Consider the following 11,698-nt stretch of genomic DNA (forward strand, 5'->3'; position numbering starts at 1 on the left):
AAATCAAGTGAAGTGAAGGGCAAGATGGAAATTAATGACGTAAGTTACTTTTATGGAATAGACTATTAAGAAGCCTTCAGCTTAATCAAATCCCTTTACACAAACAGGAAACACATATTATGCGTATGGTACAGACCACAAAAGTGGGGCATGTATGTGGTACAAAGGAGGTTAATGTCACTGCCATTATATCCACAAATGACACAAGGAGAAGGTTATCTTTTATAAGTTCCTTTGGTCTGTCAGTCCATGAACTTATTTTGAATAAACAAAGTTATCTATCTCATGTTGTAAGGATTGCATGGGACCTTTCAAACATATCTTTCTCCTTCAACTAATCATGTACCCTCCACAGTAGCCTATCCACTAGGACAGACATGTTTTACCAACACGTACATTATTACATACATTAAATCACATAGAGTGCAAGAGGGTTTGCTGACGAGGGTTCATGCTTACTCTTTTTCCTTATTTGGTAGCTTTAGTTAGATTTAATGTGCTGGAGTTTATAAGGTGGTTATTATATAGTCATTAATACCAAATCATCAAGAGAATCATCAACATTATTAGAGAATTTAGATTTTCTGGTCACATCATCATAGACATGCCCCACTTCTGTGGGTAGTTGGTATTGTTTTTAAAACTTTCTACTTACTAAATTACTTGTAAGTCTCCCTTGTAAGTGATTACTAATGAGAAAAATATATGTATATACAGTATGAGGGTGTAAAAATAAGTGGTTTGTTGAATGTGGGCCTGGAAACCCCCTAGAGACTGCAACAATGTAATTAATTAATGGTTATGTACAAGTATGACTTCTTGCATTATAGGTCGGCATGCCAAGGGAGACAATCCTTCTCAAGGAAACTTTAGAAGACCTGGGGAAAGAAGAATTTGAGGCATTCATTTTCTTTCTGATAAGGTCTGATGTGCATGACTTTCCACAAATAGCACGTTCCCATGTGGAGGACAAAGGCATTGTTCAAATTGTTGACTTAATGACAAAACACTACGGGATGACGACAGCCCTAGATGTCACATTAAAAATCCTTGAGCAAATTCGACGCCATGACCTTGCTTTACGCCTGAAGAAAGATATAGGTATGAGAAACTATGTAAAAATAGACATTTTAACTTCACCATCACTGGTGAATATAATATATTTTCCATTCATTAAGGTTTTCTTTTTTCCCCTCCTTTTTTTTATCCTTCAGATCATCTACAGGTTCCCCTGAACACAAGTGAGAATTTGAGAAGAGAAGCTGACCATGGTGAAAAGCTGAAGAACTTGTTAACATGTGGAGGAAATACTCTGGACTATTACAAACAATTTGTTGTTGTAGTGAACAAGAGTCAGATAAAACAACACAAACACTTAACATTTCTCAGCAAATTGGAAAAACTATTTTGTGTGCTGGACTTTGATCCCTGTTCAGCTCAGGAAGGAGTTTACAGTTCCTACGAATCTCTGAGAGCAGCAAACCTTCATAAACCATCACTGTTTCAAGGTGAAGCAAATGCTGTAATTAAAGACCTCAACCTTTACAAACAAACCAGCTGGGTGTTTTGCAATGGTAGGCATGACCTTCCAAGTGAAATTGATAAAGAGTTGGACTACAAAAACTGGTTCATAAGAAAACGGAAAGACATTGAAAACTTGGTTTCATTCATTTGCAAACCTGAGGTGCTACCAAATGGTAAAACTCTGGTCATATTTCTTCTTCTCTCACCAATTCAAGGTGAAAAAGATCCTGTTTTGGATACCTTTCTGTCCTTCTATTCACAGGAGGCAAATATTGTTAGCATATGTGCATCACAAGAAATATTTGAGAATTGGAAGGATGTAGTATTTAACCGATGTGAGTGTGACATCACCAGACTCTCTGTATATGAGCTTAACCTGAGTCAAATCAATGGAAAAGTGATGGAACTCGGACCTCACAACCAGCTTTCTGGAAGACTTCTCCCGTCCTCTGACTCCAGCGCTGTTGTTCTTACAAAGAGAGATGAAGACTACATGCCTGCTCTGGATATTTTGTGTCAGAATGAATGTGAAAATGTCTATGATGATGAGAGCAGTGATGAATTCAAAGCCTTGAAAATCAAAGTTGAGGAGGGGTTCTACAGAGGGAGCAAAGTGAAGTGGTGGAACTTCTATTTTTGTGAGAAGCTCAGAACAAAGCCTTTCATTAAAAGAGACAAGTATGACAACCTCATGAAGTTGATTAAAACTCAGACAAGTAATCCCAAAGGCACATGCCTTTCAATAAATCTGTTTCATCATCCAGGCTGTGGTGCCACCTCTTTAGCCATGCATGTGATGTGGAACCTTCGTCGAGAGTTCAGATGTGCTGTTTTGAAGGTTGGCTCATCTGAACCAGTGGAAGTGGCTAAACAAGTGAAGGAATTGTCAAAATGTGGAAACAGTGAAAAGCCAACAAGAGTTCTGCTCTTGGTAGATGATTCAAAGGAAGAAAACATGCAAAGTCTTGTGAACTGCATTCGCAAAACTATTGAAGAGGAATATGCATGCAGGCCTGTACAGGACTTTCCAGATGCTCCTCAAGTCATCATTCTGAGTTGTATTCGCTCTCCTTTCCCTCAGATGCAGTATAAGGATTGTCCTACACCATGCCAGTTTATAACAGCCAAACTGACCAAAAAGGAACAAGAAGACTTTGAAGAAAAACTTGAGGAACTAAAAGAAACTCACAAAATGCCAGAGAATTTCTACAGTTTCATGATCATGAAAAGTAATTTTGATAAGAAATATGTTGCTGGGCTTGTCAGAAACACTCTTGAGAATCTGAATATCACCACCAAAAAAGCTAGACTCCTTACTTTCCTAGCACTGGTGAACACATATGTTGCAGAGTCACACATATCTCTTTCTCTCTGTGAAGATTTTCTTCAGATGAGAATAGTTCATTGGTCCCGTGATGGCGTGCTTGACGAAATGGAACCATATGCAAACTTCCTCATTGAAGACAGCATAGAGGATTGGGGAGGCTTCAAAGCCATTAGGATCCAACACCCTTGCCTTGCAACCGCATGTCTTGAAGATTTAGGCACATACCACGACATCAAGCGAAGTGATATAGCCTTAGACATGCTTCACTGTGACCTCTTCTTCAAAACAACTGTGGTAAAAGACACCTTCTTGAAATCAGTTCTTCGGATGCTGGTTGAACGGCAGCGTAGAACTTGGGGTGATGAAAGAAACACTCAATTTGCTCCACTGATAGAGGACATCCGCAAGCAAGAGAGAGGGGAAAGGATTGAAGATATATTCATCAAAGCATCACAGCGATTTGAAGACTGTGCCTCTATTCCTCAAGCTTTGTCAAGATATCTCTACCTAAATGAGAATAATTTTCCCAAGGCACTGAAATATGCAGAAGATGCGAAGAGAATCACTGAAAATAGTTACACTGTTGATACAATTGGACAGGTTTACAAAAGTAACCTCAAGCACAAAATGAATATCAAGAAGAAGATTTGCAATCCTGAGGACTTAAGAGAAAGTCTTGAATTAGCAGAAAATGCCATCAAGGCTTTTCAAAGGGCTCAACATCTGGCAAAAAGACAAACTGAACCTGATGAAGATTATGAAATAAATCCCTTCAAACGCTACAATACCTCTGGCCATCTGGGAGAAATGGAAATTGTACTGACAGTGCTTGAAATGATCAGCAACCTCCCATTCTTTGATGAAGCTGACCCTCAAAAGAAGAAATACATGCAGAGTTTTCTCAAGGGAGTGACACGCATTTCATCTGTACCAGACATTGATTCTGAAGATAATGTTAAGTACTTTCAGGTCATTCAGGAGTACTTGCGATTTCTCCAGGTTCTGAATACTCACATGAAAAAGGTATTTGAATTCTTTAACTGCTATTTTACGTACATGAAACGTGAAAGTGATGCAGGAGACATTCATTTACGCAACCGGAAGAAGATCTCAGAACACTTTGACCGCTACATAGAGTTAATGTGCTCTACACCAGAGGAAATCTCTCAAGAACAAGCAAGCAAGTCAGCGTTGAGATTAAACTCAGATCTTGAAACTCACAGAATGCTTCTTGAACAGAGGAATGCAGATACGTTTCCAGGATTACTTCAGTCCCTAGACAAGAGCCCTGAAGACTTTTGAGATACTTGCAGAAAGCTACACATTCTTACGCCAACATTCTCAGCAAAATATAAAAGAAACAACATGTTTCATTTTGGCAAATATAATTCTCCATTGCTTGATGCCAAATTCCACACTTATGAAGAATAACAAGGACCTTAATGATGTCCTCCTGGCCCTTCTGCAAGATATCGGCCTGCAACACCCCTTCCCAGAGCCATACTATGTAGCACTGCTGTTACTGTGGCCAAGTACAAACGACGAAGACACAAATATAGTGTCATATGTTAACTCACTTTGCAAATCATCTCAAAAGCAGTATTCTCACTTGTTTAGAAGGAGGGGCACAGTTGCACATTTTTACCTTGGTCGAAGAAAAGGTAAAGGAAGTGTCATTTCTAAATATCAATTGGACAGATGTTTTTCTGACATGGAATACAAAGCCCTGGCACAGTTTTGGTGGAATGGAGACATCTTTAGAGAGAGAGAAATCAAAGATCGCCTCCAGAGGGTCAATGGCGTTGTTGATGCAGGTGTGGTTTATGCCATTTATGGGAAAAATAAAATCCCAGTGTATCCAGCCTTTGCAGGAATACGAAGTGGTTTCAGCACAGAAAAAGTGTCCTTTTACTTAGGCTTTGCTATTAATGGACCACTTGCATACGATATCCAGTATGGCTGACTGTTCATATGGTCCTGATTCAGTTAGTGGGATGTAGCGAGATTAACTGGATCATTGATTTAGAGTAGACTAATCAACATATTCCACAGCCTACATTAACATGAGAAATTGTGACATGTAATGTACAGTATGGTATGGGAATAGCCACTCCCAGGATCTGCGAGTTCTAAAAAAGGAGGTGCGGTCGGCTGAGTGCACCTCAGGGAGCTCCCTACCATGCCTGCAGGACACATACGAGAGCAGGTGTTTGAGATGGGCAAAAAGGAAGGACAGACTCACACCACCCCAGTAACAGACTTTTTGTGACAATGTGGGACTGGCAAGCGTTTGAGGGTTCTCAAAGCCCAGGACTCAATACTTGGGAAGAGTTTTTTCAACATTCTTGTTTTGCTCACTATTACTTACACAAATGTACAGAGATAAGGGTACTTGATGGATAGATGTACATACTGTACTGTACCTTATGTAAATCTGATAATAACTCTGTATGAGTGAGTGACAAATAAAACCTCTTGATCTTTGATTCTTGTGTCTGCAGGAATCCATTTATTACAACATACATAGCCTAAAACACATACGCTGACTGAGGATTTCAATTCAAAAACTTTATAACAGACACAGGGAGATCCATATCACAATTATACAACATAACACAATAAAATAACAGAAAGGAAAAATAAAATGATGACAGCAATTATGTCATTTACTGCGACACAGCATGTTCGCTTGGGCATACAGCTTCCGCCGCTGTAGATGTCCTTGTCATCTGAAAGGTAATTGGAGATAATATGGCCCAAATAAGTAATCTCACTGCACACACTGTGCCAGCCAGATAGAAGTCAGGAAAGGTTGATTGCCTGTCTTCCCTACTTCGGACAATCATGATCTTACTCTTTTTAGCGTTGTATTTTATATTAAAATCAAAACCATACTGTGAGCATATCCTCAGTAGCTGTTGGAGACCAGCACTATACTGACTAAAGATGACCAAATCATTCGCATACATCAGGTAATTAATTAGCGAGTCATCAACTCTACACCCTGTCCCACATGCATTAAACATAAACATTAAAAAGAAAAGGAGAAAGAATTCTGCCCTGACGGACCCCATTGATCACATGAAAAGGAGCAGATATTGACTTCCCCCATTTTACTCCCATCGTCTGGTGAGTATACCAGAACACCAAGATTCTGACTAAGAAACTAGGGAACCCTCTTTGTCAGTTTTTAAAATAACCCTTCATGATTAATGCGGTCAAACACCCTAGAAGCATCAAAGCATAAAAGATACAATCATAGTAGAATTCTGCCTACTATATTTATCTAAGATCTCTTTAAGAGCAAAAATACACAAATCAGTGCCATGTTTTCATTCAACGGCTATTGGCCTATAATTATCTGAGCTGTTTAGCTTACCCGCTTTGTCTTTAATGACCGGCACTAACACAACAGAGAGCATGGAAACAGGTAAAAACCCATGAACAAAAAAAACTGTAAAACACACCCAACCAGAGGACACAGTTTCTTACTGGCTAGTTTAAGATGTTCAGCTGTTATATTGTACAGACCACAGGCCTTATTATCTCCCAGCTTCAAAACTGCTTCATGAACTTCAGCAGGAGTAACAATCACCTCATCATTAAAATCTCCATTTTCCACTACAAACATATTAGGCTACTTTTTACACAGTTGAACAGCTCAGAATACTGTTTTTGGAATGGAAGAGATGTTTTACAATTATTGATAATTTTTATTTCCTTCCAGAAATCTTTTCATTATTATTATTCTTTTGCAGCATCTTTGCAGTGAATCTGACCTCGTTATATTTTCATTTCTTTTAATAAACCCAAGGGCATATTTAAAATTAGCATTAGTGTGTTTTTTATGCTCAAACAGTGGGCCTATATTTTAAAAGCCATTCTAGCCTCTGCATGAAGCTCTTGAACGTGATCATTCCACCCTGGCTTAGCATTATACTTTTGACCGATGTTTATGGAGAGGCCTGCTGGAAATACAGAGGGACTCCACAATAGATTTATACAGAGAAGATAAATCATTACAGTGTTGTACATTCCTGCAGTTCATGTCGCGACACAATAGTGCATCATTTGGCACTTTAATATTACCTAGATGAAATGAAAAGATGAAAAAAGACCATTACTGCATCAACAGTAATCATCAAACTATTCTATAAAAACTGGTCAAACATTGGCCAAATTGTCAAATAATATAAGAAAGAGGCAAATGTTCACAATATATGTGGAACTGAGTAAAACAAAAAGTAATTCCTCAACTTCTACAACTTCAAGTGCTTGTCAGGGTGGGGGGTCCCCAGTTCAAAAATAATTATTTTGGGGGGTCCCCAGTTCACATATGGGTTTATTTTGGGGGGTCCCCAGTTCAAATATGATTACTTAGGGTGTCACGGCCTGAAAAGGTTGAGAACCACTGTGTGTTTGTGACCCAGGCGTGCAGTAAGGAAGATTGTTAAAGCCCACAAGGGCGAGTTTATAAACCAAGGGTTAACAAGAAGGGGTAGATGAAGGGTGTGGGCTCCGCTGGCTGCCACGACTCAGCTGGGATCCCGGGCTCTGGAGAGGAGAGGAGAAGCTGATCGTGGACCATCTGGCAGACTTCACGGCGGACCCTGGAGTGTTCACCATGTTCGCTGAGCAGCTGAAGAAAACCTACTTCAACATCCTCATCAAACCAGAGCGACTGGGCAAGTGAGTTGTGCTGTCAACTAGTCATAACATCTACATCAATTCTAATCATGTCAAGGACCCCCAAATTGATATTTATTTGCCGGCAGACCCCCATCTGAATTTATTTCGCCAGGGACGACCTAAAGAGAAGATTTGCGTTTTTTCTAAAATGGTCAAAAATAGCAGATGTACAACCATGATGCGCTGTGAGCTTGTATATCTGCTATTTTGGCGCTAAAACTAAAATGACCCACAGTTTCAGAACCACTGCACTAGTATATAAATACAAATAAATAATTATGAGCTTCTGTACTTTAAAAGATGGATTTACACACTTACTGTAGGTCCAAAAATATATGTAACAATAATTATATAATTCATAACTTTTTAAGATATTGAATGTCATTTGTGTTTTGTAAACAAACGTTTTCATGTGCAACTCTCATGCTGTTTTCCTCCTGGTTGCAGTAAGCTGCAGTACCAGCCTCTGTCAGTAGAGGTCCCTGTGCTGTTCCGAGTGGTGGAGCTTCCTCAGAAACATCACATGTCGTCACCTTGCTAAACTAATGGCCTAAGTAATTTTTTGAGGAAAATGATATTTTTGCCTAAGTCAGCTCCTCATGACACTGGCCACCTCTGGTAAAATGGCCCATCTCCTAATTGAAAAGGATCATGCTGTTCCCTCCCCTTTTAGTATAATGGCCTAACTCCCTAGTGTGACTTAGGTCAAAATAAGCATTTCTTTTACTGATTTAGGCCATTTTTTATTAGTTTGTGTTGGCCTAAATCAGATTTAATCCTATGTAAACCTATTTAAATCTCTTATGTTACATAACTGACAGACAGTGTTATTTCTATTTTAATAGTCATATTTTTTTATAAACATTTTGGGTGAAATGATTAAGAAATATCATATAATTTTTTTTGGATCAGTTTTTAATTTTTCCTGAAAAATGTTAAAAAACGACATAGGCCATTCGTTTAGCAAGGTGACGATGTGTAAAGTCAAGTCCCTCAACAAGGGAGATGCCAAAAGGTCACTGTGTACTACCAAGGTACTGTCTGATGATTAGTACTACTGCACTGGTTCTCAAACTGTGGTTTCGGGACACCTAGGGGAGTCCCCAAATGATTTTGGGGGGAGGGTCACCAGATGATTTGCTTAATGTGCAACATTTTCTCACTCAACAGAAAACAAACCAACATAACACAGTAACACAGTATAAGTGTATGTGGGTATCTGCACATTTCTATAGTAACAATTTAAGGACTTTCAATTTAAGACCTTTTTAATACGTCTAAAATGAAGGAGAAAAAAGGGGGGGGGGAGAATAACACCATGACTATACTAATAAATAATGTTCTAACATTGGTAAAATTGTCAAATATTACCAAAGAGTAGCCCAGTAAACCACCCGGTCACGGATATCGCATTTCATTTGATTTCAGCGGACATGAAATGCAATGCGATTTCCGCGACCGGGGTGGGACCGGGCCTGGTAAACACCAGGCTAAAGAAAGAGCCTAAAATTATGAAAATATAGTAATTTTCCCAAAATCTGTGGAACCGAGTCAAACTAAATGTCATGCCTCAACTCCTACAATTCCAAGTGCTTGTCAGGATGGGGGGACACTACTGTACTACTGTACTGATGATGTGTAGTGTACTATTAATGTGTACCACTACTGTATACTGGGTTAGATGTACTATTAATGTGTACCACTATACTGGGTTAGATGTACTATTAATGTGTACCACTATACTGGGTTAGATGTGTATTACCAGGTTTAGAGCCTGGTGTACTGGTAGACTTTGATGCTCCTGTTGCAAAAATATCAGGATTTAATCGGTTTCTGGCTTAATAAAAGGTAATCTCTCAGGACAGATTTTGCTCAGCACTACTGCCAGCACTAATTCTGTCAGGCTTGGTCCCAGTCAGGCTCAACTGTCCAGGCCCGATGAAAGCTCTGTGATAGACAGACTGACTGACTGACTTATATATGTGTGTGTGTGTGTGTGTGTGTGTGTGTGTGTGTGTGTGTGTGTGTGTGTGTGTGTGTGTGTGTGTGTGTGTGTGTGTGTGTGTGTGTGTGTGTGTGTGTGTGTTCATTGCAGTCATGACTGAATAATCTGAGGGAGCACACTCTGATGGAGCTGTTGGTGGTGAGTACGCTTTTGCACAATAAAGCTCAGATAATATGGATGAAATGATAGATAATTCATACATCATTTGATGAAGTGAAGCAATGATATTCTAAAACGTTTATTCAATAATTAACAAGTAATAACTTTTTGTGTGTCATCATGAATATGGTAATACAATTAACTGCAACCAATATGTACAGTATATTTTTGAAAAGATAATAATAATAATAATAATAATAATAATAATAATAATACATCAGACTTATATAGCGCTTTTCTTAGTACCCAAAGTTGCTTTACAAAACGATGTATTTACAAAGTTGTAAAGAATAAAAAATATATAACATGGAACCCTCATGCTGCGTTTACACTAGCGGCAACAAAGTTACAAAACCACCAAGTGTGGTCAGCTAGCTGACTCTGGCAGAAAAAAAACATTGTCTTCTTCCCCAAGTCTCTCTCCCTGAATAAACCACTCCAAGTGTAGATACTATATTAGTATGATGACAATCTTATATTAACCAGGCGTTTTGGTACATTAAGGTACGTGAGAGAATATTAAATGAAAGACAGTAAGTGATGTAAAGAGGAACCAAACCATACAGGGACTTCACTTAAATACTATCAGGAGGACTTTAAAATGGATTCTAAAAGACTGTATCTGGCATAAAACAGGTGTAACTAATACATTTAGTGATGTAAAGTTTGTCTATTGAACATTTGTCAGAAGAGAAGTTGGATCTATTCACACAGTGTAAAACTGCAGTTAAACAGTGTGGTATCAGTGTTGTTAACTGTCAGTTAAATGGAAAAATTAACACGTATTTCTGTTGAACTTATAAACCCCTGCAACACCCATCTTCAATGTTTCCGCTCTTATGTTATCAACTAACCAAATCCGTTCAAACATTCACACCTTGGTTCACACCTCCTACACATATCTGTGTATCACCTCTGTACGCATTTAAACATTATGATCTATGTACATGATATTTGTGACCTTTCATGAGTGGAACCGCCTCCAGTAGATTAAATCTGTGAAAAATAATAAAGTATCGTATAGGTTGTGGGTTTGAATCCGCTCCAACAAAGCATTTGGCTTTGTCAAGCGTCTATACAAAGGGTTCCCAAACTTTTCAGGCCACGACTCCCGAAAAGAATCATATTTGAACTGGGGACCCCCTACCCTGACAAGCACTTAGAATTGTAGGCATTTAGTTTGACTCGGTTCCACAGATAAATATTGTGAAAATAGCCGAACTAAAAGCTCACAACCTCTCTGCGAGGCGTTGTGAGCTTGTAAATTCTCTTGCTATTCTCACAATGTTTGCCTCTTTCTTACGTAATATTTGACTATTTGGCCAATTTGGTATTAAAAAGGTCTTAAAAGTAATTAAATTGTCAATTTAGAAATGCACAGATACGCTGTTTACACTTATAGTCCATGAGCCAGACAAGATTTCATTATCGAAAGAGTGGGCAAAACCATACCTATATTAAATTGTTCATAGGGTCAATACGAGTAAATAAATATATGATAACCTTTCCACAGGAGCAGCTTTTTCATGGTTATCACACATTTTGTTATTTTCCCCATACGTACATGACAGGTGAAAAAATGACAACATTTAAAAAAGAGTTATCATAATGAAACTTCCTGAGTTGATTACTTACATGAAGACAATGATTTATCGTATTACAAGTTTTCTGAAATTGTATATTTAAATATGCAAATTAGGCATTACGAAAATATGCCCGAATTTGTATAACTTTCCAGAATCAACATTGGAACATTGGACAAAGCCAGAGTGAACATTCTTATTTCATTTTGTTAAGATGTTGGAGTCAAAGGTTTTTAACGAGGGAATATTCAATATCTGCCTCAATTTTGGGGCTCTGGCTCATGGACTAAATGCCTAATTTGCATATTTAAATACACAATTTCAAAAAACTTGTAATACGATAAATCATTGTCGTCATGCAAGTAATCAACTCAGGAAGTTTCATTATGATAACTCTTTTTTAAATTTTGT

General features: G+C 38.3%; 1 protein-coding gene across 1 annotated transcript; it reads left to right on the forward strand.

Annotated features, from left to right (window-relative positions):
* Window positions 1–1,016: 1,016 nt before the first annotated feature.
* On the forward strand, window positions 1,017–4,247 carry LOC308086752 (sterile alpha motif domain-containing protein 9-like; the record flags this gene model as incomplete). The annotated part of the gene is made up of 2 exons (XM_080430401.1): window positions 1,017–1,101; window positions 1,215–4,247. 2 exons carry the CDS (start codon window positions 1,017–1,019, stop codon window positions 4,151–4,153), a joined length of 3,024 nt encoding a protein of 1,007 aa, XP_080286527.1. The 3' UTR covers window positions 4,154–4,247.
* Window positions 4,248–11,698: the final 7,451 nt, after the last annotated feature.

Source organism: Gymnoscopelus braueri (assembly GCF_963280865.1).
Source record: "Gymnoscopelus braueri genome assembly, chromosome: 6".
In the NCBI taxonomy this organism is placed as follows: domain Eukaryota; kingdom Metazoa; phylum Chordata; class Actinopteri; order Myctophiformes; family Myctophidae; genus Gymnoscopelus; species Gymnoscopelus braueri.